A 17,165-nucleotide genomic window follows, 5' to 3' on the forward strand; every position below is an offset into this window, starting at 1 on the left:
CAGGCTCTTTTCATTGTTATTGCAGATGCTATAACTCTGGAGGAAGCATCTATGACATTGACGACTGCTGACTGCAGTGACATTTCAACTTGTCTCATGAGTCCTCAAGGAGCTTATCAACTAATTTTGATTAATACCAATTAAGAAAGTCATATTTCAATAAGAGCGCTTGCTGATTAGCTATGTACATCTGTAACGACAAAATCAGATAAATCTTTCTCCCCAACACATCAAGTTTTTTAAATTCTTTTTTTTCTTGGGTGTAGATCTGTACCTATCCTGATGAGATCTTTCATTGGCAGCAGTGAGCACAAAGGAGTTGGGAGCTGGGTGGGAATAAAAACACGCGCAGCTATGCATGGAAACATGGTAGTGTTTTTCTGTATGCTTATGAGTGGGAGTTGTGGAAGCCAGTGTATTCCACAAGGTTTTAGTGAGTGACAAAAGTGCTTTAAGAAAAGGAGTACTTGTGGCACCTTAGAGACTAACCAATTTATTTGAGCATAAGCTTTCGTGAGCTACAGCTTATGCTCACGAAAGCTTATGCTCAAATAAATTGGTTAGTCTCTAAGGTGCCACAAGTACTCCATTTATTTTTGCGAATACAGACTAACATGGCTGCTACTCTGAAAAGTGCTTTGTTCACTGGAAGAGCAATCCTCCCAGGGGCTGATGATTGCAAGATGTTCAGAAGTCTATGCGTCCTCTCTTGGACACATTCAGCCTGAATGTCAAATTCTGCCGCCATCCTCCTTAAAAGATCCTGCTACAACTTAAAATCATTCGGCTCAAAGGGTCCTCAGGCAAAGACGACGACAATGGTACAGGAGGAATGGGCTCTTTCTGCACCACAACCGAAACCTGGGCCATAGGTTCAGGTTGATGTTGTGGTGGCTCAACAGAAGGTGCCTGTGAGTTCTGCTATGAAACCAGCAGCTCTTCAGGGTGGCTTAGTGGTGGGGACTTTCCTCTGGAACAGGTCTACAATCAAGAAACTTCTCAGGAGTGCCAATAGGTCCACGGATGCAGTGGGTATGGACTCGGAGGCCAGTATGGACTCAGCCAAAGCAGGCTGCTCCCAGTACCAAGGTGGCTCTCCTCTCAGTACTGATGCTCCCCTTCCACATACATGTCAGAGGCTCTCTTCAATTTTCATCTAGGAGGGGAAGGTGAAGAGGAGGATTCTGAGTCAGAATTGGAAGAAACCTCCAAAAAACTGTGGGTAGTGGAGAAGCCATGCCTGGAAGGGCTATCAAGCATCCTAATGAGTCCATAGCCCAGAGGGAAGTCAGCAACGTCAGTACCAAGATTGGTACAATGGTCGGAATCCAAGATGCACTCCAATATGTTAACGGGCCCCTCAAATTTTGGTGCCATGAAGAGGCCTTTCAAGTGGTGCTGATGTCATAACAGATTAATAATTTGGTGCCAAAACTTGAGGTGCATGAGAAACCATTGACACAGATTTCAAAGTCAAAGATTATACCAATCTGGTAGAGAGCAATACTGAAGTTGGTGCCAGGGGAGCATCTTTACTGCCTCTCCGAATCAAAGCCAGTACTGGTAAAAAGAAAAGGAGGACTTGTGGCACCTTAGAGACTAACAAATTTATTAGAGCATAAGCGTTCGTAAGCTACAGCTCACTTCATCGGATGCATACAGTGGAAAATATAGTAGGGAGATTTTATATACACGGAGAACATGAAACAATGGGTGTTACCATACAGACTGTAACAAGAGTGATCAGGAAAGGTGAGCTATTACCAGCAGGAGAGCCAGAGGGGCAAGGGGGGGACCTTTTGTCGTGATAATCAAGGTGGGCCATTTCCAGCTGTAGCTCACAAAAGCTTATGCTCTAATAAATTTGTTAGTCTCTAAGGTGCCACAAGTCCTCCTGTTCTTTTTATGGATACAGACTAACACGGCTGCTACTCTGAGTACTGGTACAGTCATTGGATTCCATTCCACCACAGAATGGCTGAAGGTATATCTTCAATTAAAGAGTCTTGTGCCACTGGGACAAAAATGCTAAGGAGGTCAGACAGGCTTTAAAAGCCTGCAGCATTGATGGGTCCGAAAGAACTGGTGCTGGACTTGAGTCTGTTGGCACTGAACTCAATGTACATCCTGCTGTGGTGCTGAAGTCGATAGTACAATAGCAATACAATCTCATCTTGGTACCAGGGAGAGATAGGATGAAGGCCCGACTCTACACTGTGCTCCAGACAAGTCCCAGAGAAGTTTGGAGTCCTTTTTGGACTTGGAATGTCTCCTGTTTGTTTTATGGGTTCTTATTCATAGTGGCTCTCTAGAGGAGGATCAACCTCTTCTCATTTGTTGAGAAGAGTCTGAGTTCAGAAGCCTGTCTGAGACTGTGGTTACCTCAGAGCCCAGTGCTGGAGCTGGAGGACTGGGCAAAACAGGCCACCTCATCTGTTCCATAAGGTGCTGTTTGAGGCATGAGTCTCTAAAGATTTGTATTCTCTTTTAAAAAGAATGACAAATACCACACTTCTCTTTGATGTGCCCCTCACGGAGGCATAAGAGGTAGAATGTGTGGGGATCACTGTTTGGGAAGGCTAACCCACATGAGGGATAATGTTTGAAGCCTGGTGGTGGCATATCTCCAGACTGTATCCTAATCTACTAAAACTATCTAAACTATTACTAACCGCTAGCTACTACTGCTAAACTACAACTAACTTCAGAAAACGAAAAACAAAAGCACATATGGGAAAAACTGCCAACTGCATAGTAACCCTGAGGTACACCACACAGAGAGATCTCTGACTCACGCCCAGGTTGTGAGAATGAAGTGAAGGGAGTTGGGGCACTGCCACTCTTAAATAGCCTCAGGAGGGGCCATAAGGAGGCATGCGGTATGTGCACTCCCCCACTGGGTACTGCACAGAAAACTTTCCAGCTCTGCTTGTGCTGGACATGAACGTACAGGTGTGAACCAGTCGAAGAACACATTAGGTTGGTATATCTGAAAGGAAGACAAGGGTTTCCAGGCACGAGGAAAGAAAACTGTAAGCCAAATTAATCTGTATGGCAGTGCTGATGGTGGGGAAATCCTCACAGATACTGTTTGTAGTTTTCTGTTTCAGTCAATGTTAAAAGGGTTGTGAACAGGTCTGAGGAAAAGACCCTAAGCTTATGTCTTTTCTCCTTTAAACTAAGGCAAGTATCTAATAGTCTCCCAAACCTTTTTCTCCCACTGCAATAATTAAAAAAGCCCACAGTAAAATAAAATAAATAGGCAACTCATGGGTTAGCCCCAACAACCTAGGTAGTGGTAGCTGTGTGCACTGTCATGTAAGAACCTAGGCTCCATGAGAATTCCTTAGTTTAGTCACTTGCCCCTACCAAGAAAGGGCAGGATGCTGTGCAAGTGAAGATCTCTACTGTTTAAAGTTAAAGGAGAAGGGAGCATCTTACATCAACAGTGACCCTTTCATCTGATTAAAGAGTGGCACTGGCCAACTGATGAAATTTCTATTTAATAGAGGAGGCCTACAAAGTGGGGAATGGAATCAAAATGGGAAAGAGCTGGGAATCTACAGGGTTTCCTCAAGGAAACTGAGGGCCCATAGGAGAGAAGAGAGGCAAAGTGTACAGAACATGCATACTAAATTCAATTTAGCAATTCAACATTACAGTTTTATAATCCAATTTTCAGGGATGTCTCACTATTTAAGCTACTGAACAAAGACCTGGGTTCTCACCCAAGGAACATTGGAGATTATAGCTTCTCCAATGTTCAAAAATGCTTCCCATTTCTGCATATTAGAGAAATGCAACACCAATATTTGAAGATCTTTTTTTTTTTTTCCTAGATTTTATTTTGTGAGAGTGATTTTGGTGCTGATGAAAGGTTAAGGACTAAAAGCACTAACTGAAAAAAGAACAGTACAGCTAGGATCAGCTGTAAGCTCCTCCACACTGTACTGGTGATGCATATCAATTTTGACTTCCTACTGCAAACCTGTGACTCTTTGGCAGATTGCCCATCAAGCCAAATTGTGTGGTGGAAAGTGTCCATCTGCAGAGATGAAAAGTTTATGATTTATGCTAACTAGTTCCCATTTCCAAGGTCTCCGTTTCCACTCTTGATAAGTAGCATATACTGAAGATTAGAGATATTTAAAATAACCATGAGCCTCACCATTTTCAGGACAAAATTTAAGAACCATCTCAGCTTTATAACAAGACTACCTCCTTAGAAATACCTACTAAACTAGTCGAGGATGTTGAAGGTAAAGAATAGGGAGACTGGGTGACAAAGAAGGAAACTTGAAAGAAGGGAAGAAAAAAATCTTAGCGATATGTTGCTTTAAAAAAAAAAAAGATTTATTTGAATCAGTCCTTTCAGTGCTTGTTAGTTAATTGTAAGTTTGTCAACAGTTTCAGATACGATAGTGAATATAATAAACATTACTGAATAAGATTATGTTAGAGCTATAGGAAATTAGTATAACATCAAGAGAATTTCAGGTCCTGAAGAAGCTTTAAAATAGCTAAAATTTTAGAGTGCAATTTTTCCTCATTTAGAAAAGTCCAAAAACCCTGAAAGAAATCTTCCCAATTATCCTGGATGAAACTAGGATTAGAAAAATGGACTATCCACTAGTCTGTTTAGTTTACAGTATACAGATCACATTTCTATAAAAATGATGAGAGATTTTTCAGTTAGTAGACACTGTAGATAACCAGGCCTGAGAATGTCAGTTATCAAGAATCTATAATCTTCATGGCAACCTGACTTCCAGCTACAGTATATTACTCACCAATTACATTCATCAGCATAGGAGTTACTTGTAGTTCAATTCACATGAAAATGTATTTATTCTTCCAGTTAACTTTGATAATTCTGTAGCATTGTGCATTCACAGAGAGAGATTGGTGGCTCTCATTATCTTGCCATAATATGCTATTTCTATTTTAACTACATGTAAGAATGACTACTAAATAATTTATTTCTTCATTAAATAATTGTTACTTTATACTTTTGACTTACAGCATCACCACATATTACATTCCTGGACAACATCTGTATTGAAAGCAACGTTTTTCTCTCTTCGTTAAGACTGCTGAGGCAGATATACTTATGGACACCCCTTTGTTAGTCTGTAATTTTTAGTTTATGGAGTATTTTGGACACCTTCAGTTGCATTTTAGAAATCTGAATAAATATGTTGTTACTTCATAATCATGTTTGTGCTTCATAAAAATGAGAGTCAAAAACAATTAGCACCGAAGTAGCTATTGTCTTAAAGGGGCAATGGAATCTTGAACTATACCATCACACCCACACAGAAAGTGAATGAAAAAGGAGGACACATAACAGAGCTCCCAAGAAAAAAATGCATAAAACAAAATTATTTCTGAACACATAGTATTAAAAAAAAGTCACACTTATAACAAACTGCTTGATTTGTTACTATGCCTTGTAACAGGCAAATCCAGTAACAAAATTAACCCTTTGACCTTGACCTGGAATGGAATTTTTGCTGTCTTTAGAAGGCAGGCTACAGGGACAACACTCAGCTGAACTATGATCCTTTTTTTCAATGAAAATATCTAAAGAATTTATTTTTTGTTTTCTTCATAAATTAAATTAACTGGAAAAATACTCCTTTTCCCACTTACCTGAGAGCCTCCGACCGCAGGGACAAGGCATGAACAGAGATTTGCAATGAGACTCTCCAAGGACACACTCAGGCTGTCCACATGCACAGTGTAGATCAAGCCAAGGCAAGCCTAAAAAGTTGAATAATAAATATATACAATTTTATGTGGGGAAGACAAACGCTGATAATTGCTGATAAATATACAACAACTTTAAAATAAACATGTCCTAGGACAATCTTAATATGGTAAAGTACATTCCAAAAGGAGAAAAAGTAATTTTCTGTAAAAGAATTAATTCAGTTGCAGAAATGTCACATCAACCCCGCTGAATTCCTGTTGGATTTCACAAACTCTACAGAGTGTGAATACCCCACATTTCAATAAGAAATATAATGCTTAATCTGAGTTCTCTTCCTCCTTCCATAAATCTCCATGTTTATGTAAAGTACCACTAAATCACTGGGAATTTATGTCAGTGCAGGGGTCCATGCTCACAGAATCTGAATCAGGACTGATGCCTACAATTTTACCACTATAATCCTAATATTATTCTGAGGATCAGTGATCCACATTTGTATGTCTTCTCTATTTACAGTTTGTATTTTTGTTATTTCAATAAAAAGCATATTTTAAAATAAACAGCACTGACATTTTAGCACTACTATTTTTATTTTGCATTTCTTCAATTTTGATTAAGGGTTATCATCGTAAGTTTGACAAAACTGATAAAGCTATTTGTTTAGCAATAGATGATTCACTATTGATTCCCAATAAGTCTTAGAGAAGGAAGGGAGAGAGTAAATTACACTGCTTGGTAATGGCACTTTGGCTGCCTTCTATTTTTAGCTGGCGAAAATATTGAAAATTCTGAAAAATGGATCAATTTGTGAGGAGTTATCCAGTTACAAATAGTTTCAACACTGTGGCAGCAACCTACTATTAAATGAATTATTCTTGCATTACTAGGCTGTACTATTTTTGCTTCACTGAAAGTGCTAGAGGCCTGATAAAAATTTAAGTTTTCTGTTTACTTCAGGTCAGTCACAATACCAACTGAAAGAAATCATAGATTCCTTAGAATCTTTATATAACTTAAATTGATCTGGAAGAGTAAATAATTCACTCACTTTATAGGTAGGAAGATAATTCATATACTATAATACTTGATACTTACTTAATTCTTAAACAAATTGTATCAGATGAGATTAATTTTACCTATAAGGAGTGGTTTTGTCATGAAGATTTTTTTCATTAGGCTTTTAGCTGAGCTCAGAAAGACTTTATTTTGTGGTCTATGTAGGTTTAAAACTAGGCCTTCTGTGAGTAAAAGGGCACTGCATTAACCCATAGGGGCATTCAGTCTCCTAGACATTGATTTTTATTTAGTACAGTCTAATTCTACTTGTTCTGGTAAATTCCCAAACCAATGCGGAGATGTTTTAAATCAAAACTACTTGTCACTGCTGCTCATTAAAAACAGATTTGTACACTGACACATATTACAAATGGCAGCTGGGAGTTCTTTACCCTGAAAATTTCTGGATAATCTAGTCTGGACACCAACACCAGGCTTTTGGGAGCAAATACTTCAGCAGGCTGAATTAAACCAGACTCCTCCTCTTCACCTTCAGTCTCTTTTGTTCCCTTGAAAACAGATACACTTCAGTTAATTAATAGAAATTAAATAAGGTTAGTATTCCTACAAAGAAATATTTTTAGAATTTTTAAGGATCAGGATCGCTTAGAAAGAAAAAAATTATATATTGCATAGAATCTTTGAAAGAATCACAAACACATATTATTTTTAGCTAACTATAAGAAAATCCCAACAGCTTTATAGAAAACACTATATGCACAGACACTCTACTGTTGTAATTATTAAAAAGTACCAAAATACTGACTTAAAATCCCACACATTGCCACGAAGGAGAATAACTGTTTCCTCGTTTTCGTATAAAAAATGGAGTGCTGTCAAACTGTATGAAAAATAATTAATAACTGGTTTCTGTTTAAAAGAAACAAGTAAGGACTTGAACATAAAACTGTAAATGGGTACACCCCGAATGCATACAGAGGTCCTCTGAAGTCACCTGCAGGAGCAGGGCCTAAGTCTATTCAATATGGACAATTAGGATGCCAAACCAGCCATTTATCCTCTTTAGTCTTTTACAAAAATTATGCTATAGTACTTTAAAGAGACTGAAAACTGGCAAATACTTCATACTGCACTATTATACACATATTGTTGGTATGTTTGACTCCTTCTAGTCTGTCAGAAGTCTGATGTCACTGATCACAAAGTTTTCTTGAACTAACTGTGGACCTGGCAGAAATGGATAGGATCACATGTGGTTCAATTAATACCTTTCAGTGAGATCCTAGTAACTGGTGATGGGTGACTGTATCTGCTCTGAGGGTCTCACATACATCTATCAGTGGCTGTAGTAACTTTTTCATCCTTATTTAGCTCAACTATTCTCTTGAATGTGTATCTTGCTATTGTCATTCTTGGTTTTATGATGTCTAGATGAGAGTCCTGTAATACACTCTACATGGCATTACACCTGATGACCATGTAGAAGCTACACCTGCTGCTGAGCATAGCAACTCACCCACTTAATGAGGCTAGCCAAAGGGAGCACATTACACCACGAAAGCTTATGCCCAAATAAATGTTAGCCTTTAAGGTGCCACTGGACTCCTTGTTTTTGTGAATACAGACTAACACGGCTACCCCCTGATACTTGACACATTACATCAGTATCCAAAGACTGCACTGGCTCCCTGTGTGGCTCCAGATGTAATTCAATGAGCTGGTTTTGATTCTGAAAGGATCTTAGCTACCTGAAAGACCAGATCTTCCTCACTTTGCAACATAACAGAACCAGCTATTGTTCAACAGACCCTAGATTTAATTATCTGGAGACACTGGAAGTCACCTCCCCTGCATGACTAAAGTTTGTTGACCTTCACAGCACAATTTAAATCCCATCTGTTTTCTCAGACTTTTACCTGAATAGGTTAAAGCAGGAATTTAATTGGGATTACGTATACTCTAGCTTTGTGGGATGAAATATAATGCATGTTTGATTAGCACTGGTTAACTAATTTGGTGGCATTTTTAAACTGTACGTGCATCCAGACACATGAGAAGTGGACACATTTTTGTAAACCAGAAAAATAAATAAAACAAAACATTTTTTTAATTTTATATGGAATATTATTTAAATAAATTTCTGCTGTTGTGGGTACATTTGACTGTGATGTAAAGGTATGCAGTCCTAGCCATCACTTTGCCAAAGTATTTAAACAAATCATTAAAAATATGTACAACATTTGGAATGTACTGTGCTTTAACAAATCATGCTGTCATAGTCATACATTTTAATAGGACAGTATTTCATATTAATATTCCCTGTGTATATCTGTAGATACAGACAGTAAGACAGACTATATCAAATGGAGCTTTTAGAATCTGATAAAATAGTTCATTAGTTAAAATAGTTTGGGGGTTTTGCGCAGATTTACTACTATACATCTTCTATATACAGCAATACTACTATGCATTGTAACTAAGGCAATTTTAGCAGTCTTTTTCATAGTCAAATACAAATACCATATAATCTCAGACAAAGTTTCAATCCATTTTGCAGTTGAAAACCACAGGGTTGTTCACCACTATCCCTAGAGAATCTAGGAACTACAGGAATTTCTTCACAAGGAAACCAGCTGGGATTTGCCAAAAAAAGCCTTATTAACCTATGGAATGCTGAATTTCTTCTGAGTGAAGAAATAGATCACTCAGATAAATCTCTTAACCCATTACTCAGCACATTTCACAAGCAACCATACTAAAAAAAGACTCTATACAGTTATAAAGAATAAGTATTGTTAATTCACAAAGATTAGTTTTGATCATGCCTATTATAACAAAACACTAAGCACTCTTTAATTGGTGGCTTTCTTCACATTCTTTGACAAATTCATTATCTTACATACTATAAACTATAGAAAATGCACTCTCTTTCCAGTTTTTGAGTACCTCCCCTCCAAACATGACTAATTGCTTTCTTTGTGCCTCTGACCCAACATTCTTCTACGCAGATATCACAAGATCTCCTTAATTATGAATGGGGGGAGGCTACTTCCTTTAGCAATAACAGCATGAAACAGCAGCTTTTTACTCCTGGCATGTTCCTCAAAAAATAGATATCACCACCCTGGTAATATATTCAGTCATCACTGTCCTACAAGGAAGGAGCCTGGGTACAAATTCTCTTAGCAGGCAGAAATGCAGTCACTTCCATCTTGCTACTTTAATTCAGAACGTATGGCTACTCTAAACGAGCAGTAAATAACAATGCCACTAAACCTCAAGGGTTAATTTTATAAATGCATTAATTGGAAAACAATTGGGTTTTTTATACTTGTAGGGAGAGTTCCACAATTGGTGGAATTTACTTTGATTCAATATATAAGGACTGAACCTAAGGCTGAAAACAATTACATAATTTATCACAGTAAAAACTCCTGGGAACATCTTTTGGAAATCCTACAGATCCTCTCAACCAAAGTTAAAAATAGTATGGACTCTCTCACAGCAAATTACAGGGCCAGTTTCACTCTCTTTAGGAATCTCTGCCCGGAAAGTAGAACCACTCTTCTAGAACTAATTTAATTTTCAATATAAATATAAAACTTTGTTGCTATTTAGTCTCTACATACTGGTACTGCCCCTTTGAATATAAAAGACTACAGACCATTGTCTAGCTATACTGGAAGAAGGACAGGAGACACTGGATATGGTTTAATCAGGCTACAACTTTATTGTTAGATGTCTGGGACTACCCGGAAGATAAAAGTGTACAGTGCAGGTAACTCCATGATCATTTCAATATCTACCTGAGGGTTTCTGCCAGCCCCCACTTTTTACATCCTGATCCCTAGCCAACCCATTGCTGTGACCTTACCACTCCACCTCCAAAGTGAGGGTTAAGGTGGGCAATAAGGAAGATGGGGTTGGCTCCCTACTGGGCCAGTGACAGGCACCCCAAACCATGCCCCCATTCCGCTCCTTTAACAAACACCTCCTTTAAGTCCTGTACCAAACTATTTATCAGCTCACTGCATCTTTCCCTATGGAGTACCTGTACTGGACGTCTGCCCCACACTTACCTAAAGTGTTGCGACATCATAGCCTAACTCCCTTCCCTACTCACCGTAACAAAGGCTCCCCCCCAAACCTGCTGTGGTGAAGACTAAGAAAACTCCACTCCACCTTGGCCATTCTGGTGGCAAGGGAAAAATTCCTTCCCACCCCCCCAAGAAAGGAACGGCTAGCACAACACCCACAGAGGGTCCCAACCAAACTTGGTATTTTGCCAGGGGTGGGAAGGCGGGTGCTGCTTCACTTGGTTCAGGGAAAAGGGGCTTCTCCTGAGCTTGCCCTTTATAAACTCCCCATCCCTTCTGGTCTCTGGGGGATGAGTCAGTCTCACCACGTTGACCCACTCTGCTTTTACAGTAGCATCTGTGCCTCTCTCTCACCCCCCACCCTTAAAGAAATAGTCTCCTTTCCCCAGCAAGACAGACAATGCCCCCACTCCTTGAAGGTGTGGTGCAGTCATTTTGTGGAGCAGCCAAAAGATTTGCAGAGGGAGAAGAGCGTCTCATTGCACATCTCTAATTTCAGATCATTCATTTTATGAAGATGTATTTTGAGAATTGGTTATACTCTGAAAAACCTTGCGGATGATTTAAAGTATTTATTTTATCTCTGTGTTCCAAGATGGTTTGTCTGGTAAGTAATTGCCACATTTGGACTTACAAAAGTGCTGCAAAGTAGTCTTTCTACAGAATTGTTATCTGTCCCATTTTAAAAGAAGACCATGATAATCTTTTGTTGTTTACCTGCCAGAAGTGTCTTATTCTTGATATGAAATGACAAGATGGAAAACTAGTGGTGACCTCTGGTAGAGGATTTCCACAAATGGAAAGCAGCAGCTGTTGAACATGGATTCAATAAAAAGGGGAAAATCTCTGTACTTCAGCAATCCTGCTACTAATGAAATTAATGGAATTTTTGCCACTGTCCTCACTGAAACAAGGAATAGGCACCAAGAATTAATGTGTACCTACAGAGATGTAAAAATGAAGCCCAAAGCAATTCTTTTTCAGAATGGAAGCTGAAAAAGCTGATCAATTTTGGGTTTTTCCAACAGAAGAACAAGCAATTTCTATTTCTCTGTCGGAGAAGATTCAAATACTAAAAAATATTATGTTTTTTATATGCCATCTAGGTTTGGGCATGCAGCTCCTGGAAAACTGCCAACATGAACACTCACGGTGGAAATGTTAGGCAACACCATTTGATATCTATCCAGAATTCAGTGTTAGTTTAACTCATATAATTTAAATTATTCAAAAATCAGCCTGCAGATCAGAACAGAATAATATAAAAACCAACTTGCTTTGTGTTATTGTTATTGGATATCTAACCTGATTTAATTTACTATAAAAGGGAATTATATTAAATATTTTAATATTACAGCACAAACACCTGCCACAGAGAAAAAACCTACTGCCATCTGCTGGACTGCTGCACATTGATTTTTACTATCATAAGAACAAAGATGTACGCAGTGAAGACATTTCTATTCTATAAGTCCATTTGTGCGTCTTATATCAGGGTGGAAAAGATAATAATCCACAACTTCACAAAAAGACACAATGTTATGATCTTTTCTTTCATTATCAGTCACATGTAGCATAAAGGTAAATTTATTCTCACTCTTTGCAATTTTTACATCAACAATGGGTGACAAAATTCAAGTGCTTGAAGACTTGTTTAAATTCAATAGGAGAGTTAAGAATTAGTTTCTTTCAAACAAAAATTTATTCTATCAACTCACCTAACCAGCAATCACTAGTTTTAGGTTTAAGAGCACAAAATTCTAGCTACCCTACAAGTTTTGTTCTGGCACACAATTAGAAAAAAGATCACTTAAAATGTGTTTACAGTGCCCTTAACGGCAAAAGGGCCATGGAAGCTTGTATGAATTAACATGGTTTCTAACAAAGAAAACGGAGGTCAATTTTTTTTAAATAGGCTATTTTAACTTATGTAATTGCATTAATTTTCTATAGAAGCCTTCCACTGAAAATAATTCACATCTACAGCTTATTTAAAGTTTTAGGAATCTGGCTAGCAACACAGCAACGAGTACATCTGCAATACACGTATGTAATCATATACTTTGTAAGCATACTGTTAATGTAATTTCAGCTTAATAAAGTAACCATTGAAATTCTTAGAAGAAATAAAGCCAGTCATGATATGACTAAAGAGTTTGACAAACACACAGGCAATATTCTTAAAGTCAGCACAGTAAGTGGATAATCATTTCAAATACAATACTTTTAGCTTACTTTACATGAAAAGTACTAACAGCACATACATTCTGTAACAATACCAAATACAAGTTGCAAGGCCATATTCTTTATCCCTTCTTTCAGTTACAATCTTCCATCCCCACTCTCTCAGGCACACACTTTCTCTCGAAGCTGACAAAAAAAAAGGACATTTAAATATTCCCTACTAAGAGAAATCAAACAAAAAAGGATACTTTTGTTTCTTGAACAATGTCATTTTATTTTACCAGTATTTTTCTTCAGTTTACAAGTACATTAGGAATGACAATGTTTCAGAATATCCATCCCAAGATTCACAAAGTTCCATTCTGAAAAATAAATTCAGGTTCCTAGTTTTCACACTGAATATGCTCCATAGCAAAAAGATACAGACTGCAATGTATTTGTGTTTGGCCCAACTAGAGGGGATATGATGGTGGTTTTGCTACAGTTTATACATTTTAAAAAGTCAAAATGATCACTGCATTTTTCCTGCTGCACAGGAGGTGTGAGGGTGGCTTGTGATACTACTGAGCACTCTCCTCATTGTCTTTCCTGACCCTTTTCAGCTACATTATTGCCCGTCAGCTTCCCTTTATATCATGCAAGAGCAGAGAGCAAATTGGCCTTAATTTCAGTTTAATATTGGGAGGAAAAGCACGAAGATTCTTATGCCTACATTTCCTCACATACAAACTTTGGTAACTGTAAAGACAGAAGAAAAAATGCCATTCCAAAGTAAATTAGAATTTCAGCTATTTAAAAAAGCAAAGTGTTCCTAAAATATTATTAGAACCTAAAAAATAGATACCAGTTTGGGAAATTTGTAAGTTTTCAGAACCAGAAATACAAAAGGAAAGCACACATTTAAGTACTTGCTGAATAGAAATGCATTTCCTCACAAGCTTAGGTGTTTTGCTGAATCAGGGTTTAAGTTTTGGGCAAGTCTCAAATGTGATTCATGTGAGCATCTGTAGTTGAACAACTACCTAAAACTTCCAGTTATTCCACGTGATAAAGTTTCCATTCCCTTCACCTATCAAGGTGAAATTTTGATAAATCTTTTTACTTCACCATATGAAAACCTTATATAAACTAGTAATTTCTTATTTTTGACAGAAACCTACCCTTTTCCTATTCTCCGTACTCACACAGTTACTATGTGGCCAGTCTCCTTGGTTTTCTTTCTAAACCTGGATCTTCTAGGACGCAGGAGCCCAGTCAGGACATAGAAACTCAATACCTGGCAGGGCAGCAAGGGATACAGTGCTTAATCTTGGATTTTTATGAAAGACTAAACATTTTCTCTGTATGTAAATACTTCCCTACCAGGCAAGAATCCTTCCTGATAAGGCAGTAAACTTACTATCTACCAGGAACATTTTTTCTAGCAAGAGGCCCCGTTCTCAGTTGGTGCGTAAGTATTATGATAATAAACATAATAGTTATACTCCTCACTGACCCTCTATCCAACGTCCCTCCAGCTAAGGAAAAAATAATCTCTCTGCAGGAACTTCCAAAAACATGGCCTAAAGCCCCTCCTCTTTTCTGCCCATAGGACTGTGATAGTTTCGTGACAACGCTTCCAGCCTTAGCCAGATAAGTATTTTATCTCCATGGTCTTAACAGGTGATAAATTAGAAAGCTTCTTTTGTTGTTGCTGTTCAAAATACCATCTTTAACGTTTGTCTTCTTATCTTCCCACTGTAAGTAACTAAGCAGTAGTGCTGGGAAATTGTTAAACTATTCCTCAGTCTGTTCAAGACCCTAAGCTCACTTCATTTCCTGGCATACAAGCTGTGACTTAAGTGCATCTCCATATATAAATATGATACCTGTAAGGGTCCATAGTGTGAGTGGTATTGCTGGTGTAAAATAAATTAGGTGCAGTGCTAAGTCATCCATGGGTACGTGTGGCCTGATTTCTAAAAAGTGTTCACACAGCTAAGGAATGTCTAGTGATCATTCTTCCACATGTGCCTGCAATTGTTAAAGAGCTATGCAAGAACAAGTGTCACATTTTCACCCTAAAGAGGCATTTATAAAGCATGACTGTGCTGCTGGTTGCCAGCTGTGAACAACTAATGGAGTCATATGGCAGGATCACTAATAATTTTGTCTATCCACTTTCACATTAATGCCCCTGCCCCTCATTTTTGCATTGTGTCCCTGTAATGCAGTGGCTCTCAAACTTTTTTTTACTGGTGACCCCTTTCACATAGCAAGCCTCTGAGTGTGACTCCCCTTTATAAATTAAAAACACTTTTTAAATATATTTAATACCATTATAAATGCTAGAGGCAAAGCGGGGCTTGGGGTGGAAGTTGACAGCTCGCGACCCCCTGTGGGGTCCTGAACCCCAGTTTGAGAACCCCTGCTGTAATGGTTGTTGAGAGACAAGTGTAATGCAGCTTGCTGCAAATCTTTAAATCTGACCTGGGGCAGACACTATGCACCACCTTGAAAGCAATGGACAAAGTATGCTGTGGAAAAGAATACTTTAGACTATACACTTAAATTGAATGAGCACAACTGCCAAGAAGTCTCGATAAAGCTCTATTTGCCTTTGGCAGGAGTTATGGCCTTTTGCTTAAGAATTAGGACATTACTACTTCTACCGTTCTGCCTATGGGAAAGTTACCCATTAATAAAGGCTAGATAGAGGAGAAATTAGGGATAGCATATATTTAAAAATTTATGGCACTAGCAAGGCACATGCTAAATTTCACTCTCCCTTTACATGTATTTTAGACTGAAAGATTTTTGCAGCAGAGACTTAAATCTTTCTATATGTGTATACTACTAGCACATTTTGGGTGCTGATGCAATAAATAATTAATACTACAAATAATACTATAAACAAGAAGTCTTTTCTGGACTTGCACTTTTCCATTCCTTCACCCTAATCCTGACTGAGGTTATTAAACCCGGATTACAAACTAGTAATGGATTCCACCAACATGCACATTACATTTTCATCTCACTTACATGTCCCAGATTACTACTTTGCCCTGGTCTAAATTGATGCAACATTCTTTACACTATATTTACTCAAGCCCCCTATATCTGTCACTCAACATGTTTGGCTTATCAAAGTAGTATTAACTTAGATCAGTTTCCAGGTACCAACTGTAGTGCACCCTGAACAGAAAATTCAAAGTTAAGACTGAAAGTCCAACTCTTCCGTTCTTCAATGTGCTTGAACACTGCAGATAATGAAAAAAAACACCGCTCTAAAGCACTGTAATGTCTAGACACCCAAAGGGCACAAACACACAAAAAAGAATTCAAATTGTGCTGGAAAATAAACTATATCAGACACTCATCGTTGAACAAAAACAACCACCTTCAGAATATACTATGTATGGAAAGGGTTGGATCTCAAATATGCGAATGAATGGAACACTTTGAAGACAAATATGCTATCCCAAAGTATATGATGGCATTTGCATTATACATATTTAATTTGCTGATTTTCTGTAATTTGTTGTAAGTACTTGATAAATACCTTTCTTTGCTATGGTTTTTACATTGTTAGTGTAAACATTTGCACCTAAATTGTTCCAGTCCACAAGCAGGTTGCCACAATGAATTAATCAGTCTCCTTATTTTAGGAAGGAAGTAACACAGAATCAGCAAATCAAACAGGATGGCAGAAATATGAATGAAAAAGCTATACTTACTGCAGTAACCAGCCTAAAAGAGACACAGTACTAACTGGTTTCAGAGTAACAGCCATGTTAGTCTGTATTCGCAAAAAGAAAAGGAGTACTTGTGGCACCTTAGAGACTAACCAATTTATTTGAGCATAAGCTTTCGTGAGCTACAGCTCACTTCATCAGATGCATACTGTGGAAAGTGTAGAAGATCTTTTTATACACACAAAACATGAAAAAATACCCCCCCTCCCCACTCTCCTGCTGGTAATAGCTTATCTAAAGTGATCATTCTCCTTACAATGTGTATGATAATCAAGTTGGGCCATTTCCAGCACAAATCCAGCCCCCCCCACTCCCCCCCCAAACCCACTCTCCTCTTGGTAATAGCTTATCTAAAAGTGATCACTCTCCTTACAATGTGTATGATAATCAAGGTGGGCCATTTCCAGCACAAATCCAGGG

At 38.1% G+C, this 17,165-nt stretch overlaps 1 protein-coding gene across 5 annotated transcripts in view; it reads right to left on the reverse strand.

The window, feature by feature from the left end:
- SBF2 (SET binding factor 2) overlaps positions 1-17,165 on the reverse strand; it is a 555,237-nt gene that overhangs the window by 268,357 nt on the left and 269,715 nt on the right. For all 5 annotated transcript variants that reach the window (XM_084630065.1, XM_084630064.1, XM_084630063.1 and 2 more), the window contains exons 4-5: positions 7,162-7,278; positions 5,653-5,763 (exon numbers count right to left, since the gene is read on the reverse strand). In XM_084630065.1, the coding sequence (XP_084486191.1) occupies positions 5,653-5,763; positions 7,162-7,278 (228 nt within the window). The remainder of the gene's footprint in view (positions 1-5,652; positions 5,764-7,161; positions 7,279-17,165) is intronic.

Source organism: Lepidochelys olivacea (assembly GCF_965140295.1).
Source record: "Lepidochelys olivacea isolate rLepOli2 genome assembly, chromosome: 6".
Taxonomy (NCBI): Eukaryota; Metazoa; Chordata; order Testudines; family Cheloniidae; genus Lepidochelys; species Lepidochelys olivacea.